At 41.1% G+C, this 19,712-nt stretch overlaps 1 protein-coding gene and 1 long non-coding RNA gene across 3 annotated transcripts in view; one reads left to right on the top strand and one right to left on the bottom strand.

Annotated features, from left to right (window-relative positions):
- The window catches only part of LOC133474940 (bone morphogenetic protein receptor type-1B-like), a 99,150-nt gene that overhangs the window by 36,458 nt on the left and 42,980 nt on the right, over positions 1-19,712 (bottom strand). Inside the window, exons 1-2 of one of the 2 annotated variants that reach the window (XM_061767128.1) lie at positions 9,416-9,559; positions 7,309-7,636 (exon numbers count right to left, since the gene is read on the bottom strand). In XM_061767128.1, coding sequence (XP_061623112.1) covers positions 7,309-7,408 — 100 coding nt within the window. In that variant the 5' untranslated portion in view covers positions 7,409-7,636; positions 9,416-9,559. Of the gene's footprint in view, positions 1-7,308; positions 7,637-9,415; positions 9,560-19,712 lie in introns of those variants that run through there. The other variant, XM_061767127.1, reaches the window with a different exon arrangement.
- LOC133474942 (uncharacterized) overlaps positions 7,910-19,712 on the top strand; it is a 38,478-nt gene continuing 26,675 nt past the window's right edge. Inside the window, exon 1 of the long non-coding RNA XR_009787672.1 lies at positions 7,910-8,049. This is a non-coding gene — a long non-coding RNA (uncharacterized LOC133474942). The remainder of the gene's footprint in view (positions 8,050-19,712) is intronic.

Raw genomic sequence — 19,712 nt, 5'->3', positions numbered from 1 at the left:
TGGTAATGAAAAAGCTGTACACTTTTACTCCAAAATGCCACTGCCACCTAGAGGTTATGAGAAAGGTGTACACATTCATTCTAATATGCAACCACCACCTAGTGGTTATAAAAAAGGTGTAGCCTACACTTTCATTCCAATACGACAGGGGTACGTATGACTGCATATGACTGTTTAATGATAATGCTTTTTCTGAAATGCTTGACCATTTAATTTGAATCCCAATAAAATAAAATTCAATGTGTTTCGCCCGGTCTGTCATGTTTTCTTTAAAGAATTGTACACATCTTACAAATTCTGCCTGGGTAATCAAACATATGAGCACAACTGTGTGTTTTCTAATTTAATAAATAAACGTAGTCCTGTGAATTTCAAAATAAGAGCAAGTCAATTGTTAAAGGTATTACATTCAAATAAAGTGCTTAACTTAAGAACAATTCTTTAAAAACAAACTACAGATGATAATTCAGGTTTTGATCATATGGGTACAAGCAAAATCATGCATTGAAAAAATGCATTATACATAGGTAGAAGGGTTTTCCAGATTTTTTAGGTCAACTTTGTGGGTGCGTATTATACATGGGTGCACATTATACACGAGAAACTACGGTATTCAATCGATGAATTACGGTAATCGTTTTTCTGGAGGGGCGGAGTGGGGGGTTTGCGGGAGGCTCAAAACTCCAAATGTTTGCAAGTGTATGTATCCTGGTAAAAATATATATATATTATAGTGGTCTAAAATTACACCCCCAAACAACAGTTTCACCAGTCAACACAACATGTCGATTATGGCATAAACACACAAAAGGTCTAAAAGACCCATGCCCGAATTTCACCCATTTTGGTTTGAAGCAGCCATTTCAGTCAAATTCCAGGGCTTATACTTTGAGGAACTCCTTCAAGGGAATTTGCCCACATGAGCCCAAATCAGAGGCTAAATTGCACACTTTTTTTTTTACACCTAATGTGGGGGACCATTTTTGAGAATTCATCCTGTAAAATGGGGTGCTTCCCTTCTCTTCTGCTTTTTCGTTGGCTTTTTGTGACAGGCGTAATGAGTACTTCTACAACAAGAATTACAGTACCTTCTCATTACTCTTTTGTTATTTAGGATAAGACAGATTGTTTTAATGATTATCACTGGGGAACAAAATTTTTGTTGAGTCAGGTCTGACAGCTGTTTGCAACTAATTTTTGGGTGCGGAATCCAAAACTGATCTCAGTTTTTCTCTATCAAGTCTAGTTTTTTAACAAAGTGGAAAAAAGGAAATATTTACGTATGTAAATAAAACATAAAGATGGAATAGTTGCAAGCTTTGAAAATCAGCATAAAACGAAATAGAACTTACAACGGTATGCCCATGGTTACAAGGTTAAGAGAAAAGCCAGAACAAATCCTCTGAATTCCTACTATGCTAGCATTCTTTTTGCCGATATTGATAGTACTGACCTATTGGGAGCTGCACACACCTCTCAAGTTGCCACGTAGCTGTAGATGACTCCAATCGTAATCAGCTGGCAAGTCTTACTACAGCTAGTCAGTGGAATTTTGCTTATCTGGAGGGTAAGCTGTGGAGAACAAACTTGACGTGCTAGAAAAAGAACAACTGCAATTTTGGAATCAACATGCCAATTTTAGATTTAATCAGCATAAAAATCTAACTCAACAATTTTGTTTTCAACTACTTCCCCAGTGTTAATTGTGGTTAATCCATTTTGCACTTGACAGTTCCAAATGTTTAAATTTTACTTTAACATTGCTTGTGCACTTAATGGCATATTACAAGTTTCATGATGGTGATAGTTTGACATTGAAACAGATTATTTTTATTTTACAACACATGCAAAGGCAGGAGAGTACCTTAATTGTGGGATTATTTTTTTCACGTGGCAGCGTATCTAAACCTCAATCGTAACTCAAATTTTGGCTTGCAACATTAACCAAAAAATACATACATACAGGGTGATTGAAAAGTAACTCCCTTTTTTTAAGTACATGTAATTTAATCTGAACTATAATTCTTACAAGAAATGAACATGAGAAGAAAGTGTATTGGCTGGAGTTTTATTTAAAATTCGATATGGCCACCTGGGAACCGCATTAACTGATTTCACAAGGAACTCTTGTGGGATGGAAGACATAACTTCTCGTATTCGCCCTTCAAGTTCTTACAAAGTGGTTGGTTTGGTAGAATAGACTTAAGTCAAGGTACCACTGTAAATTGTACTTAACCAATTGGGGAAAACTAGGGAATGCTAGGAGTGCAATGAGGAATCAGCATGCTGGTTCAAAGAAAAGAAGACAATAGAGAAGACAATAGCTTGTGTCAAAGAGTTCGACCAAGGGACTCCACAAGTTCCATCTCCTTCCTCCCACGCCGAGCTGAATCTGTCAGCACTGACATCAATCATCCACAAGCTGGCCAATGAATGAATGAATGAGCACGTTGCCGGGCCAATCCATCACTCACGCGTCAGCCAATGAATGAGTCACGAGAAGAAGTTCAAACGACTGAAAAGGCCTGCGGTGCACCCGAGTCAACTTTTACCATCAGACACCAGGAATATTTGAAACGTAAAATGATTAACAATTTTTTGGGGAACTCTGCTCAGGAGGTTGTTTTTAAATGTTGGTAGCTAGCGGGACAGAAATCTAACATCCACATACATTCATTCAAAGCAGTGCAACTCCTATTAGGGAATTTTCCAAAATTAGCCCCAGTCAGAAACAGGTCCGACCGAGACAGATGGGCGACGCTAAATTGTAAAGTGTTTTTTTCCCCCTACGCCATCTAGTGTGGGTGGAGCATGGGATCCATATTTGATGATGATATAGAACAGTCATTCTCGAAGTGTGGTACTAGTACACGGGTTCTCTCTAGTGATAAACAAAAGAATCAGTGCCTTAGTACATTTACAGTTACTTTTAGTAAAATATATTTGCATTTAGTCATTTTTGTATTTTCCTATATTTAAATGCAGTGTGGCGGCACGGTGGCCGACTGGTTAGAGCGTCAGCCTCACAGTTCTGAGGTGCGGGGTTCAATCCCCGTCCCCGCCTGTGTGGAGTTTGCATGTTCTCCCCGTGCCTGCGTGGGTTTTCTCCGGGCACTCCGGTTTCCTCCCACATCCCAAAAACATGCATTAATTGGAGACTCTAAATTGCCGTAGGCATGACTGTGAGTGCGAATGGTTGTTAGTTTCTATGTGCCCTGCGATTGGCTGGCAACCAGTTCAGGGTGTACCCTGCCTCCTGCCCGATGACAGCTGGGATAGGCTCCAGCACGCCCGCGACCCTAGTGAGGAGAAGCGGCTCAGACAATGGATGGATGGATAAATGCAGTGTTAATGTTCAAACTGTGCATAATGTTACAGTGGCTTGCAATGATATTAAATGTACTTTTTAGGAACAAAACCTTTCCTCATTTTTGATGAACACTTGGTCATGATGGTGGTACTTGGAAGGCTAAGATTTTATTATTTTTTTTTTTTAGGAGGTACTTGTTGTCAAACCTTTGAGAATAACTGATATAGAAGCTTCACCATGACAAATCGGCCCAACACTAGTTTCACTGATCAACACAAAAAAGTCATAAGAGACCCAGGCCTGAAATTACACAGGAAGTCAGCCATTTTGGTGTGAAACATCTATTTTGAGCAAATTCCAGGGCTCGCTCACAGACACATTTACTATAGATTCTGCCCAAATGCGGCCCAAGAAGCAAGTATCCTTGTCCAAGACAGATGGGCAACACCAGATTACAAAGCTTATTTGTCTATGCCATCTAATGTGCACGTCAAAGTTGGACAATCGTTTTAAGGACTCACCATGAAAAAGTTTCAAGCGCAGTTTAAATATATGGTTTTAGCAATGGAAAACTATTTCAACAGTGACCAATGTGAGGAAAAACAAAAGCTTTGTTTTTGCGAGCCAGTTGAGCTGTCTACAAAGTCGAGTGAAAAAAAATAAAAAAATAAAAATGAAGTTTCTTAAATGATTCAAGAAGAAATACTTGGCCTGGGTTCAGCTCGATGTCAGACTTCACATGCGTCTCAGTCGCTGGCAGCTGTTGTTTGGATTCTTGGACAGAGCAGTCAGTGTTCGCATGAATCAGAAACATGCAGACACTTTGTATGTTTGCCTTCTATGACTGTGTGTGTGTGTGTGTGTGTGTGTGTGTGTGTGTTCGCCTGTATGCGTGTGTACGCGTGCGTGTATGCGTGTGTACGCGTGCGTGAGTACACGTGCGTGTGTGCACGTGCGTGTGTGCGTGTGTACGCGTGCGTGTGTGCGTCAAATGCTCAGACGGTCACGGCTTTCAGAGCCACCCGCTCGGATGGCAGACCAGAACGGAAAGCCACCTCTAAAGCGAGCCGTGACAGCGAAAGATGGACGAGAGGACGGATGATGAACGGCCAAAAGGTTGCCGGACAACCTCGGGAGTTGGGGGGCACGCACCGTGTGAGCTATGATGAGCCCCCGAGCTGGACGGACCTCAGAGCTCCCAACGGCTGACACAAGCCCTGTCAATTTAAATAGAACCAAACTGAACCAAAAAGAAAATAGAAAAATAAGGCCAGACGCGATTACTCATGAAGCAAAGCAGTGCGGCAGACCGCTTAAGAGCTCACACGTTATTTTTCAAATTCCTCCTTTTTTGGAATGTGACTGTGGGATGATAATGTACCAAACAGGTGTAAACCACAGAAGAGGGTGTGGGGTTAAAAAGAATGGCTCTCAGAAGAGCGTGGACCTCCCCCAAGGACGAATCATCCTAATTTGTATGTATCAGCATGAGAAACAACTCTTAACATGTAGACTTGTAGTGTGACATCAGTCCATTGGTCATCCATTTTAGAGCCTGACGGCTGCAGCAATGCCTTCTCTGCTCGGATAAACACTATTAGAAGCACTGACCTACATTTGGGAACCTACGGTAAATTCTTTTTTTGTTGTTGTTGCTCAATGAAATTATATTACTTTATTCCCAACGGTCTATTCTCTTCATTTTGTGGCATTTCTCCTGGCTGCACTGCTATCAGTATGCATACTGTATATGGAGGTTGGATTTATTAATTTTTTTCTTTTGTCCGATCAAATTTCAGCCACTATGTGTTGCCATGCCCTAGGGCCTTCATAATCAGTAGGAATGTCCGATGTAACATAAAGTAAGTTAGCAATGGGACAGTTTCTTTAATCAATCGCATTTCAAAATTCATCCTCACAGGGCCAGAGCGCTGGCCCTCGATGTCATTAGCATTTCCAATTCAATTACGTCCTCCGGTTGTCAGAGCAAAACTTGTTAGAGCCAGCTTCGACTAGGAAAGTCTGCAGGGATCTGCGCGCATTAATACATTTAATAATCGGCATCTCTGGTGCGTATGATTATGAGTTTTTGTCATGTTATTAGATCAATATTGATTCTGAATTGTTCCAGATGATGTAATGGAACAGTTGTGTGCTGTTATATTCCATTTTTGTATAGTATTGATGTTTTCTATAATTGCAGCGTGATAGTGGTCGCATTAAGAGGGGGATTAGGTCGCGTAAATCCAACTGAAGGCACAGGTTCCAAATGCATGGTAAACTATTTGCTATTATCCAATATTTGTATGTTATGTGCAGCTAGAAGTTGAGGTGCTGTTGAGTTGTAGTGTACTCTTTATTGTACACTAGTAATGTTTTTTTTTTCTTGGGGATTTTGCACCAAGCTATCCACCTCCTAAGGATTATGTCCAAAAAAATCTTTTAAATATCCCTCTATCCATTTTCTGAGCCGCTTCTCCTCACGAGGGTCGCGGGCCTGCTGGAGCCTATCCAAGCTATCATCGGGCAGGAGGAGGGGTACACCCTGAACTGGTTGCAAGCCAATCGCAGGGCACGTACAAACAAACAACCATTCGCACTCACATTCACACCTAGGGGCAATTTAGAGTTGTCAATTAACCTACCATGCATATTTCGGGGAAGTGGGAGGAAACCGGAGTGCCCGGAGAAAACCCACGCAGGCATGGGGAGAACATGCAAACTCCACACAGGCGGGGCCGGGGATTGAACCCCGGTCCTCAGAACTGTGAGGCAGATGCTCTAACCAGTCGTCCACCGTGCCGCTCTTGTAAATATGTTAATTAAAATTAAATTAAAAAGTTAATTAATACTTGTTCTTCTTTTTCAGGATATAATCCAAAATTAACTAGCTTCTTCCTTGCCCATAACCCATTGACAAAAAAATCCTCAAAATACATTTTGGCATAATCATATAATTTCCAGAAATGGCATATACACCAATGAAAGAAATGTCACCATGGACAGAGCATCATCTCAGAGTAGCAACTCAACTACACTCCCTCCTTCCTCTTCTTGATATTTGGGGAGCATAAACACATGGGCCTTAACAAACAGTCACAACAACACGATAGCACACAGGAGCGCTAAAGATACTATCGTTGTGCATGTGACACCTCGCCAATCACACAGCAAATACCAAACATGGTCACGGAGAAAGCGGCTGATGTGCTTTGACAGCATCCATTAACGCTTACGCACACTTTTAATTAAATCGGTGGCACAAAATGATCAATGATTAGCGTGCAAACACTTGAAAGGACAAAAACTAGAGGGAATCCAATTTCTGTCAAAATTGTGAGTGAATGCAAAAGAGCTTCCACTGCACTGAAATGCTGTGGAATTAATTAAATTGTTAAAATATAGAATGTAAGTCAAAGTTGGAACGGAAAGGTAAATATGTAGAATATTTCTTAATCTAGGAATTGTATTGTATAAATGTTGGAGTTTTGGGAATGTGATAAATAGTTCCCAAGTTGTCCTGAATGAGCTGAACAATTTCAAGTTGGAGGATGTAAATATGCAAATATCTGTACTGACTTTGGGAATGGTCAAAGGGAAAACGTGGGGAAATGTAATAAAAGGTGAAATACAGTTCCCACGATGCCTTGAATGAGGTGAACAGTTTGAAGTTGGAATGGTTTCAGTCATCCATTGAATAAGTAAAAATATGGAAGGACGAGTTTAATTTGGAAAACATATCAATTCATCTCAATAGGATTCTTTTTTTTTCCACTTGTGGGAAAAGTAGGAATTTAGTGAAAAATAGTGTCTTGAATCAGGTGAATATTTTGAAGTTGAAATGGTGGAGAAATGAAGGAGTAGAAGAGTTCAAATTTGTCAAATAAAAAGAAAATATATTTGTTGGGGTACAGAATCACATATGTGTTCATGCTCTTCAGCATTCAAACAATAAAAGTGTGAGTGCACTCAAAGGGAATGGCAGAGTGGGCTCTTACCGCGCACTGGCGTGTTTAGAGAGAACAGTCCGAGCAGTAGTACCAGCGCAATATTGTGGCTCCACCGGCAGAGAGGCGGCCTTCCTCGCCGCACTGGCATGGTCAGAGTGGAACCCGCCGCTCCGCTCTACTCCCCCTCCACACTGGCTTGACACTCCTCACGCACTGCCTCGCTCTTCTGCTGTCGAGTGTGGAGGACGAGGGGTGCGGGGAGGGTTGTTAGAGCTGTGCTTCCATATTGCCGCGATGTACGAAAGTCCACGGCAAACGCACCGCCACAACCACCGCTGCCCGTAACAGCAGCAGGTCTACTGGCTCATCCTCCAACCTGAATTGACAGTACCACAGAGAGAGAGAGAGAGTTTACTTGCCCAGTGAGGAGGGACGGCTGGGACACATATGGAGGGAGGTGGCGGGGGGTGGAGGCAAGGGGGTGGGGGTGGGAAGAGGGGGATACGTGGGAGGAAAAGAAACGGGGGCTGGGAGCAGACAGGAGAAAGACCAGGTTTAGTCCAAAAGGGGGAAAGAGGGGATGGTGGGGGTGGATGTATGTAGAAAAGAAAGCAGTAGGAGCAGTCTGCTCACACTACTCGGCCATCCATTCCAACCGTGACGGATTCGGCCTGGATTCCTCTACATTATTTTGAGGCGGCTTGTTTATTTCTATAGTGCAAGGTGGTGTTTATCGTGAATAAATGGGGACAGGAGTCATCTTATTGATAGTACATTGCGTGTGTGCCCGTGAGTAAACAAGCATGCTATGGACACATTTTTTTACAGTTATAATAATTTTTAATTGTCATGATTATTTATACTGTGCAAGGTGGTGATTATCATGAATAAATGTCCAGAGAAGCGATCACATTATTATATAACACAACTTGGTGCAGCTGGGTGCCGTGGACTATTTATTTCCACTCTCTGGATTGTTTCCAGTTGTTGTGTTTATTTCTATTGTGCAAGGTGGTGATCTTCATCAATAACTGGCAAGAAGAGCAATCGCATAATCATACCACAAAATCCTTGCTTGCCCCTGGGTCCTGTAGACTATTTTTTGATTCTGTGGATATTTCTAGTTGTTGTGTTTATTTCTATTGTGCAAGTTGGTGATCTTCATCAATAACTGGCAAAAAGAGCAATCGCATAATCATACCACAAAATCATTGCTTGCCCCTGGGTCCTGTAGACTATTTTTTGATTCTGTGGATATTTCTATTTGTTGTGTTTATTTCTATTGTGCAAGGTGGTGGTTTTAATTAATAACTGTTCAGAAGAACAACTGCATAATCATATAACATAGACAGTGCGTGGCCCTGGGTACCGTGGAGTATTTTTTGACTGCATTATTTCCAGTTTTCGTCACAGCACTTCTACTTTTTGACACAACGGACAACATTTGACTGTGCAGGTGTGCCTAACAGTGTTGCCACAGTTACCGTGAAAAAGTAATTAGTTACTTTACTGATTACTTGAGCTTAAAAGTAAGTTACTTTACTGATTACTTGATTTCAAAAGTAACTAATTTAGAAAAAAAGTTACTTTTAGCAGCTGCCAAGTGGCAGGAATATCACTTATCCACAGTACAAAAACAGCATTATCTTAACCGTACCCATTACTTGGTAATGTACGCCACACAAGTTACAGAATGATGTCATCAACATGAACCAATAACTTAAATATTAGTGTAGTTGAAGCCACATTAAATGAGCAACTTAGTGCAGACTGGACATGCCAACCTAGTACCGTAAGTAACTAAATGTAAACAAGCACATCATTCTCAGTACACTTCTCTAAAGACTCTTAACTGATAGATAAGATAGATGCCAATTGTGGTCCATGACGGCAACTCTGTGTGTGTGTGCGTGTGTGTGTGTTGTGTGTGTGTGTGTGTGCGCACGCGTGTACCTAAATGTGAAAGTGAATCTCACACACACACACACGCACACACACACACACACACACACACACACACACACACACACCATTGCTCCCACCACAGTAAGTTCGATGCGAAGAGCAAGAATACTTTTTCGCTGCCAGTGACAAGTTTAACCAGCTGTTTAACTAGCAAAGCTGTGGGCGATTGACGGGTGGGAGAAGCACTTACTTCGTGACGTCCGCCGTGCAGCGCATTAAACCAGCTCACAGTCCGGACTACAGACGAAGTTTAAAAGTCCTCACTTTACATTGTAAATATTAATTAAGCCAAGTATTGCAAGTCCTTCAGTGAGTCAGTCCTTACCCTCCATGACCGATTTATGACCGCGCATTTTGATATGAATAATTAACCCACAATGCATTGCTCGTTGAACACGCCAGTTAAACTGTATTCTTTATGTATAAATAAAAAAGTAACAATAATCAGATACACTTTTTACTAGGGAAAATAACAAAAATAGTGTCGCGACAGGGAAATTCTGCATTTCTTTGCACTTTTATAGTACTGCACCGTCACTGTAGATTGTGCAATAATAAAATCACATCCGAATCGCTTTGCTCGATTTGATGAATAAAGTAGCAGTCTCGGTTAAATGCTTCTGCACAGCTGAACTGCTCTTTGTTGGAATGACGAGCTACAAAGTAGTACTTTGTGAGAGACATTGATGATGCGAAAGTAACTATTGTTGGTCAGAGGAAGTAACTGTAGTCTAATTAGTTACCTGAGGATTACTTTGCTAGTTACTCAAAATGGCGGTTTTTGGGAGTAACGCGTTACTTTGTAATCATGCATCACTGGTGTAATCATGCATCACTGGTTTCTAATGTATCCGGTAAGCATATACAATGTCGGTCGAACTTCTATTATCTTCCCTATTGGAACAAGGGGAGATTTAGTAACTACGGCCAAATTCAAATTCGTAAGATGTTTACGAGGACAGACAAGAAGGTTGCATTAGTGTGGCACTCAACGTTTGAAGGCCAACGTTGTTAGTTTGGTTTCAGTCTACAAGAGATGATGGATAATGTCACGATCACTATGCATTTTTTTACAATGTGCTTTAAGGAAAAATACAACTACTGTAGTATATTTTCAACACTGTCAAATACATGGTGCCCATTTATATGTTGCAAAACAGTGATTTATCCATGTTGGAAACTTATGAGGTATGTGCTTACAAGATGCAAATATTTTGCCCATGTACAGTCCTTTGCCTTACATGTAAAACTGTACATCAGAAAAGACTGTGAGAGCTGGAGGGGTGCGGTGACAGCTGGAGGGGGTGCAGTGACTTGGGGAAAATAAAATATAGACCAACCGAGCCATGCAGTTTGATGACTGATCTTATGACGTTAAATTGTTGAACATTTAAATTCTTAATTGTGCTTACTAGCCTTTACACGATCAGGATTTATGGGCTCGATCACTGATCAGGAAGTTTAAAGAAACAATAACCGATCACCGATCCGATCACAAGATGGAGCAATGTGTCTATTTACATGACTTGTTCATTTATTGTATATACTTGTGTACCGTATACTAAGTATCTTCAAGTATTCTCTCGCATTTTAGACAAAAGTTAAAACATCCATGATCTCTAGGGGGCATTCAAGGATTGGCCACTGACATAAATTTAGGTCAAATCAACATTACAACATGACAGGAATAATGGGTGTTAACTTACTGTAATTAAATTACTTTATTGCAATTCAATTATTTTAACAAATACTGCTAATGACATGCTTACTCTAACGTTCGCACTGTTCTGGCTATATGGATGGGTGTTGTCCAGAGTTTGCGTCCGCTTGGCTTTTCCTTCAGAATTCCACTGTCAGACTACTGCAGTAAAAGCTTGTATTCCGATACCACTGCATCCCGTTTTTTACGATCATTGGGCTTTATCTTGTCAAATCAAATGCGACCGAATATACTCATTACCGTGGCGACAACAACAAGAGTGGATCGCGCCGACTGTATTATAAGAACAAAATGGGGGGGAAACGTGTGTTGGTGGTCACCGGTGCTCAGGAGAGGAGAGGACGTTCGTTTAAGGCTTGCTTGAGGTATGTTTCCGTACTTTTAATATGATACAGCTTGCAAGCAGGCAACAAAACATTATGTAGCCTAGCAAGCTAGTGCTAGCACTAACGGTTGTGCGTAAACATGCTGCCGTTCTGTCGAATCATGCTCTAAAGTTTCGGTGGGGGTGAAGTAATTTAATTACAATAAAGTAATTTAATTACAGTAAGTTAACACCCATTATTACTGTCACGTTGTAACGTTGGTTTGACCTGACTGATTAGAATACATGACCTGACCAGAGCAGTGGTTTCCAACCTTAGGGAGCCAAGGAACATATTTTACAATTGAAAAATCTCACGGCACACCAACAAACAAAAATGTCACAAAAAGGTGATACATTAATTACTGTCTGTACTTCCTGCCTGTCACTCTGCCTCACTGGCATAAATAGATGAACAAAGATACATTATTTGTTGTAAATATATTTTTTGAGCAATTAAGTACACAAGTATATACAGTAAATGAACAGGTAATTTAAATAGACACATTGCTCCATCTTGTGATCGGATCAGTGATCGGTTATCGTTTTTTTAAACTCGCTGATTGGCCCCAAAAATCCTGATCATGTAAAGCCTAATTTCAACTGTGCATTATTTGTAGCTTGTCTGTTTATGTCTTGTGTATAGTGGCAGAGAAGGAATTTCTGTTAAAAAAAACACAATTAGCAAACAGCTTTTTTTTTTTTTTTTTTTTTTTTTTTAGCAAACAAGCTGGTGTGTCGATTGTTGCCTTGACGCTAAACTCAAGCGACAAAGCAGCTTTGTTTCCATGCTAATCTTTCTCCTTTGTAGCGGCCGCCCCTGACGAACTCTTCTTTTCTCTCACACACTGGTTAGCGTTGTTCATTAGCCGCGAACAAAAGAGCCGCTCTCCGTGATGAGAGGAAAAATCACTGCGTAAATATACAAGAGGTTCGCTCATCTCAGCGCCCTTTCCCACATTAAAATTGGACCTCGACTAAAGCTACGGCGGAGGTGTCAACGTCCCATGTGTACAGTTTTGGGTCAGCCATGGTGGTGACCCAGGCCACACCGAAAGTGTCTGACCAATCACGAGCCGTGTTAATTATTTGGTTTGGTCTCCGGTGAACTCAGAGCAGTGTCAAGAGAATCAGGTCCAGACATGTTCTGGGCAGCGAGGCGGAATGACCTCAGGATAACGAAGTCATCTAGTACGTGCTTCAGAGCCTCTCTTTAATGAGCACAGACTAAAAATTCAAGCGCATACTTAGACGGTTTCCTCCCATTGATAACTTCACACTAGAAGATTTAGCTCCGCAGGTGTCCTCAGTTTGTTGGAGTTAGACATTTTAATCCTTACATCCTGTTAGAGTCAAATTTGACCCATTTCGACATTTGACAGCAATAAACATACCTTAAATGTCATTCCTTCACCCTGAAATTTGATGAATTTTCCTCAAGTGACCCAAAATACACAGTAATTGAAAAATCTAAAAATCTCATTGTTTTGTACAGGTGCTAAAAAGGTTGTGTTCCAGTTTGTGTCAAATCAAGAAAATAGTCGCAATGGTGGGAATCATAAAACTGTGAAACTGTACAAGCCATAAGTGTGTGTGTTTTCAATGGAACACTGGTAACAGTGTTCAAGAGTGATCTTGAAACAGTACCTGACAACTGCAGGTCCCTACAGAAACATGCACCTGTTGGTATTTGAAGGGTCACGTGGAATTTCTTAACTGTGAAAAAGTAAAAAAGAATGACTGCTCAGACCCACCAAACATAAGCAACAGAAATCACATAGAGGTCAGAGGATGCCTTGCCTTTTTCACGCTTTTACATCCCACCCTCCAGTCGGATGGAATTTGAAATAAAAACAGATACGTATAATGCTAACATCTAGCAAGATAGCACTCTGCCTCTGTGTAAATAAACAAGAGGCAAGAGGATGAAGCAGAGAGATAAGGATTTTATATCATGCACTTTAGTCGGGTATTATTTGTAATGAGAACTGATAACATGCTAACATTTGGAAACATATAGCGAGACAGACTCAAACACACTTTGGTCTCTGTTTTCGTGACTTGCGCAAATCCAGCGCTGCGCTTGCCGTAACTGTGTGAGGAGGTGGGCTAGTCCCAGTTTTGGTAATTTTGTGGACCGACGCACCCCAACGCATTTAAAATGCACTGGTAAATTAATGCATATTCATTCATATCTCAGAAGTAACACCATTTAATTTCGCTGATTCCTATTCTGTGAATGCAAAATGGTTGCCTCATCCATGCACTTCAGCTCACAGATCCCTCTGGTGTATGAGGCTCTTACCCATTTGTGCCACGGTGCACACTGCGCAGCCTCTGAAAATAGAGCCCATAGACTCACATTCACACACATACTGTACACTTGTACTTTTGCCCTCTACTCTTTTGGGGGGATTTTCATTGGTGCCAGTGGATTGGAACCTCTTTCTTATCCCCATTATGGGCTGCGTGAAATGATTTACAGGCAGGGGGCTGAACACCGCTGGTGGCACAGCAGCACATCTGCTAATCCGCGCCCATTCACTGGAGCGGCCCTTTCTACCAAAAAGCACTTTAACATAATCTGCTTTAAGGCTGTCCATTCACGCCGAGCCACTGCTGCATTTACATAGCAATCCTTTACGCCTCAATGGAGGGAGAGAGAGAGAGAGAGAGAGAGAGAGAGAGAGAGAGAGAGAGAGAGAGAGAGAGAGAGAGAGAGAGAGAGACTCGCTGACCACTGGAGCAACAGAAGAGCTTCTTGTACCAATGTACAGTATGTATGTACATTTTACATTTGTACTGTAGTGGAACACAGGAGTCTATACGACTATAAGCATGTGTCATTACTTTTTTTGACTGGATTTTTTAACTGTTTTGTTTATTTCTATTGTGCAACATGGTGGTTGTCATGAATAACTGTCAAGAGGAGCAATATCATTCTTTATAGGACACTCGGGCTGCGCAGTAGGACCTAAAATTCATATGATGGTATAAATTGAATCCCTTGACAGTAACAGTATCTATCCCAATATAAACTTAATTGCAAAAATTATCATGGAAGTACTTTTTAAATGGGTTATAAGGTCCCTGAGCAAACTAAAATAAACCAGATAAACTGTAATGTAACTGAGAGCATGAATTGTGCAGATCTCAAAATGTAATGTACCACCTAAGCACTTATAACAACAAGCGTTATCGTAATTGGTCAGTAGAGACCAAATCAGTTCCTTAGGTCAAATTTATCATCATAATCAAGTACGTTGAGGGCGACGAGTACGTTCCAGCTTGTGACTGTCTCCAGCTTTCTGGGTTCGATTCAAAATTTCTTCAGCATAGCTGTCACGTGATCCTTGAAGCGCTCGTATTGGCCACCGGCTGAGCAATTCCCTTCTTCAAGTTCACCATACAACACACACGAGGGGAGCCAATTAGGTGGTATTCCGATTACATGGCCTATGCCCCTAAGTTGGTGGGCGGCCAACCACCTACGAGGAGAAACTCTTCGCACGTTGGTAACCTCAGTGCAAGGGACTTTGTCCCACCCTTGCAGACCCAGGATGCAATTGAGGCAGGAGATGTGAACACCTTCCAGCATCCTGATATGACAGCGGTAAAGAATCCATGGCTTCACATCCGTATACAAGTATTGACGCACATGCTGTTTTGTAAATACCCACTTTTGTCGAGATGGTGAGGAATTTATACCATCTATCGCATATAGCGCACACATATGACACGAACATTTCATACTGTATGTGCCCGTGAATTAATCTAGGATGCCATGGACTTTTTAGACGGTGGATTAGTTCTAGCATTTTTCTTTAATTCTATTGTGAAAGGTGCCCGTTATCATGAATAAATGACAAAATATTTCATATTCATACATGTGCTTGACGGAGAACGCCATAGACTTTTTGACTGTGGATTATTTCGAGTCGTTCTCTTATTTCTATTCTGCACAATCACTGTTATACAAAAATAGTCCAATCTTGCAATTCTGAGGCCAAGTACAACTTTTTTGTTTGGCCGCTAGCAAATCTCCACACAGGAAATTGGAGAGAGAAGTGAGGAAATGAGGCATAATGTCAGCAGTCATAATGATGAAGCCGTGAAAGACAGAGAAGAGAAAAAGAAAAAAAAACAGTCAGCCGGGTTCACCTTCGAACCCGTTGCTGATTTGTTCTCAAGTGACCTTTCAACTCTGGAAGAGAGGAAAAACACTCAAAAGGCATCAGTGGAGAATTTTGTTCCCAGGATGAAAGTCTACAGTTAGAAGAGAGGAAGGAGTCAAAAGTTGAAAGATAAATGAGCATATTGTTAAAATTATGCCGAGAGGTTTTCTACCTCAAACTGTCACGGGTAAATAGCAAAACCACGGCGCATTGAATACATCGGACACGTGAACAAACAACAACCAGAAATCTTATTCGGGACCACTAGACCAAAGTGGAGACTGTGGAGTACAACAGTGTGGTATTGGGGGAAACTAAGATTAGCATGATGACTTACGTGTGTCATTTCTTCTTTTCACATCATAAAAATATCTGTGAAAAAAGCAAAATAAATAAATAAATATAAAATGTGTTCAAAGGATAAGAAAAAAAATAAATATAAAAGGTTAACAAAATGGCGGCACGGTAGACGACTGGTTAGAGCGTCAGCCTCACAGTTCTGAGGACCGGGGTTCAATCCCCGGCCCGCCTCTGTGGAGTTTGCATGTTCTCCCCGTGCCTGCGTGGGTTTTCTCCGGGCACTCCGGTTTCCTCCCACATCCCAAAAACATGCATTAGTTGGAGACTCTAAATTGCCCGTAGGTGTGACTGTGAGTGCGAATGGTTGTTTGTTTGTATGTGCCCTGCGATTGGCTGGCAACCAGTTCAGGGTGTACCCCGCCTCCTGCCCGATGATAGCTGGGATAGGCTCCAGCACGTCCGCGACCCTAGTGAGGAGAAGCGGCTCAGAAAATGGATGGATGGATGGAGGTTAACAAAATGAAAAACTAAAAATCTAAATATTTAAAATTTACCGGTAAATGAAAAAAATACAAAATAAAAAGATAAGCAAAAATAAATATTTATGCAACATTAATTTAGAAAGATGAACAAAAAGCAATAAAATATTAAATGTAAAAAATATATAAAAATGAAATAAAATTAAGATACTTTCAAATGTAATAAATAAAACAGACTTCTAAAAAAAAAAAAATAATGACTACAAAATTAAATATTCAATATAATCACAATTGAATACAAAAACATATTTAAAACATTTGTATCAATTCAAAAAAGCTTTAAAATATTATATCAATTATAAATATATTTCATGCAGTGACTGTATAATAAACAGACTGTTTATATGAATGAATATGGATTTAAAAACAAAAAATCCCACTAAAATTTTATTTTCATACAACGGTTTTCTTCCCAACTATGAAACAAATATGTTGCGTTATAACCACGTTAAAAACAATCTTGACTTCTATAAAAATGTCTATTTTTACAAGTAAAACCTAGCCCGTTAAAGCAATACAAACGGTCATTCAAGCGATTGTAAATGACATCAGACGTAAAACTCTCCCACCATACACACCCACACACACACACACACGCACACACACACCTCGGCGGGTGTCAGTCCATTTCAAGTTAATGAGGACCTAATGATAGACTGCGCATGTTTTTTACAGCTTGTTTATGTCATTGTGAAACCATTCACCAGATCACTTTACAGCCCACAATAAAGACGTTGAATTGGATAGGTGGCGTCGGGGCGAGGCCCAATAAAATAGGGGGGTGGGATGGGCGTGCGGTGGTCTCATAAGTCCGCCAGTGTGATCATGATATAGTATATATTGATGTTCTCCTTAATTGCTATAAAGCACGCTTCCCACCCTTGTCATTGGCAAATATATTATTTTCTATAGTATTTAAATGGCCCGACTATCTTATTACTTCTTCTAAGGGGCCACAGAGTGACGGACATAAAATCTACTTTGAGTCTTTTTTGTCCAATATTCCACAAATCCTAAATTTAAAGGCAAACATGGAGATTATATATCATGCCCCCAGCCCCCAGGGCAGAAGCCAAATGAATGGAGACCCCTCACATGAAGAAGCAAGAGGTTTAGGGGCCAAAAGGCTGGAATGTTAGCAATTTGAAACAGCAACAGTGGACAGAAGAAGAAGTTTACTGAGTGGGAGCTCCATGAATGCCACCTCCTGCTCTGATTCATACTTTTGCTAGCAGCTTGGCAAAGAATAGAGGCAAGCACAAGCTGTGTCCACCCACCTGCCATTTCGTGTTCCATCAAAGTCCATTGGAGCTCACTCATTTTTACCAAAAACCTTGAAAATGATGACTAAAACAGCAGCGTCGTGACCATGAATTGATCGTGAAATCGCAAAAATCAGTGCATTGCTTGGCAGGTGGAAAGTTCAGAACATTCAAAGAAATTCTCACATCCAGTTAAAATGTTGTTTTTTTTCAATAATAATTAATCAGAGGAAAACCAAACTAACGTGTACAGGTGTGCACGTGAATGGAAACTTTAAGCCATGCGTACGCATGTTTTGGAGACAAGGAAATTTTGCGAATTGAAGCCAGATTGTATAATTACATGTGTGTGTGGATGGTGGATGTGTGGAATGGATCGGGCTGCCAGTGTTCAAGGAGTAGAAAACAGCCTATGACGACAGCAACGGTGACGGCGATTCTGCGTGTGAGTGTCTGGATGTGAGCTGTGGCTGACGGCAGCGCCTCGATTGTGCATGTGTTTTACTGTTGTAATGTTTACTATTCGGCCGAAAACTGCATCATGAGTGTGGTTCTCCTGCGAGGGCAAATTCAGTTACGAGCTTGCAACAAATTAAACAATAGGAGGGGCACAATATAGCAAGGCTTCCACTATAGTCAATAGTAATGTGTCGCCTCTTCACACAGTTTATTAACACTGGTGGTCACATGATGACAGGGCAGTACTGGGATGACTTTGGTGATCCAGCAGGGGAGGAACTCCTGAAGTTGGAAGCTAATAAAAGATCTGCATGCGCCTCCATGTACCAATGACAACTGCCGGCTTGACCAGGAATAGCATCACTGGAATAAAAAAAAAAAAAAACTGTCTATGTGCGTGTGTGCGTGCATGTCGCTCTTTACTCGCCATCGTCTCTTTCGCTCTCTCGCACCTGCCAAGCACAATGGCGCTTTCAGATGATTTATCTTGGTGGCGCGTGCCTGCTGCCTGTTTTGTCTTGGACAGATTTAGGACTTAGCATCACATGGCACGGGACTTCTTTTTTCTACAGATTGTAAAATTCATCACATTTTTGGGGGTAAAATACACCTCTAAAGTTGACTTATCTGTTTGTGTAAAGTACTAGTGCGCATATTTAGTTAGCCATGTGTAGCGTATATTAGTCAAATAAAAATGTAATTAATTTAGGAGAAAAGAATAAGCCGGAAGCGACGCTTGCATTACTTCTGGTTTACTGTAATTTTAAATTTAATTGTTCAAATCAAACTAATTTTATCTATTAAAGGGGCTCCACGTCACTTTTTATGTGGACGGAGAAGACCACACCCATCAGCTTGAATCTTGTCTACAAATTTGATAAAATACAATAATAATAAATACAATTCTCAAAATCTCACAGCTGCGTTTGTAAAGTTGACACACTGACACCGACATCAAGGCCTACATTTGAAAATTTCTTTAACCTCGGTTAAACATCAAATGAGAGTCTGCCCGGTTCGCCTGCAGTTCCTCTCGACACCAGCGGGTGTCGCCTTGTCCTAGCAATGTTCCTATTCACAGACAGGTGAGGTGGTTCAGTGGAAACATCTGGCCTTTGATGCTTGGGAGTTCAGACTTTGAGGGTAGATGTTAATTAATGTAGGGCCCACGAGGTGTCTCCTTGGGGGCACTCTCACAGCAGGGCCGCTTGGAAGAATGCCGTTTATCAAGGTAGGGAGTCACTGTGTCACCTCCGTTTGCGGGGAGCATGTCCGCTACACGTGTGATGTCATGTCGCTTGGTCTAAGCACGTCATTTTCGCCACTATGCTGGCCAATCAAATTGATGAGCGTCATGTGAAGGTGGGTTGTTTAATGCTAACAATCAAAAGTGAAAATAGTCAGAGAATAAAGTTTAGAATATTGTTGCGTTAGTATTAGGTTAACAGGAATTCTAATTGAATAAAAATGATAATTTACTTTTTTTTTTTTTTAATAAAGGCTTTATGATGTGTCAGGCTGACACTGAAATGGGCAATAAGGGGGGGGGGGGCACTTTAGTTGGCGGTTGTTTGGGCACAAGCTGAACTGGGAGAGATCAGTGTTGGTGGTGGGATAGCTGATCTCCAGGCTGCTCTTAACCCCTTCATAGCTGGCTGTTGTGACAGC

Source organism: Phyllopteryx taeniolatus, chromosome 3 (assembly GCF_024500385.1).
Source record: "Phyllopteryx taeniolatus isolate TA_2022b chromosome 3, UOR_Ptae_1.2, whole genome shotgun sequence".
Taxonomy (NCBI): Eukaryota; Metazoa; Chordata; class Actinopteri; order Syngnathiformes; family Syngnathidae; genus Phyllopteryx; species Phyllopteryx taeniolatus.
The sequence above is the reverse complement of the archived record's forward strand: the minus strand, read 5'-3'. Positions and strand labels throughout refer to the sequence as shown.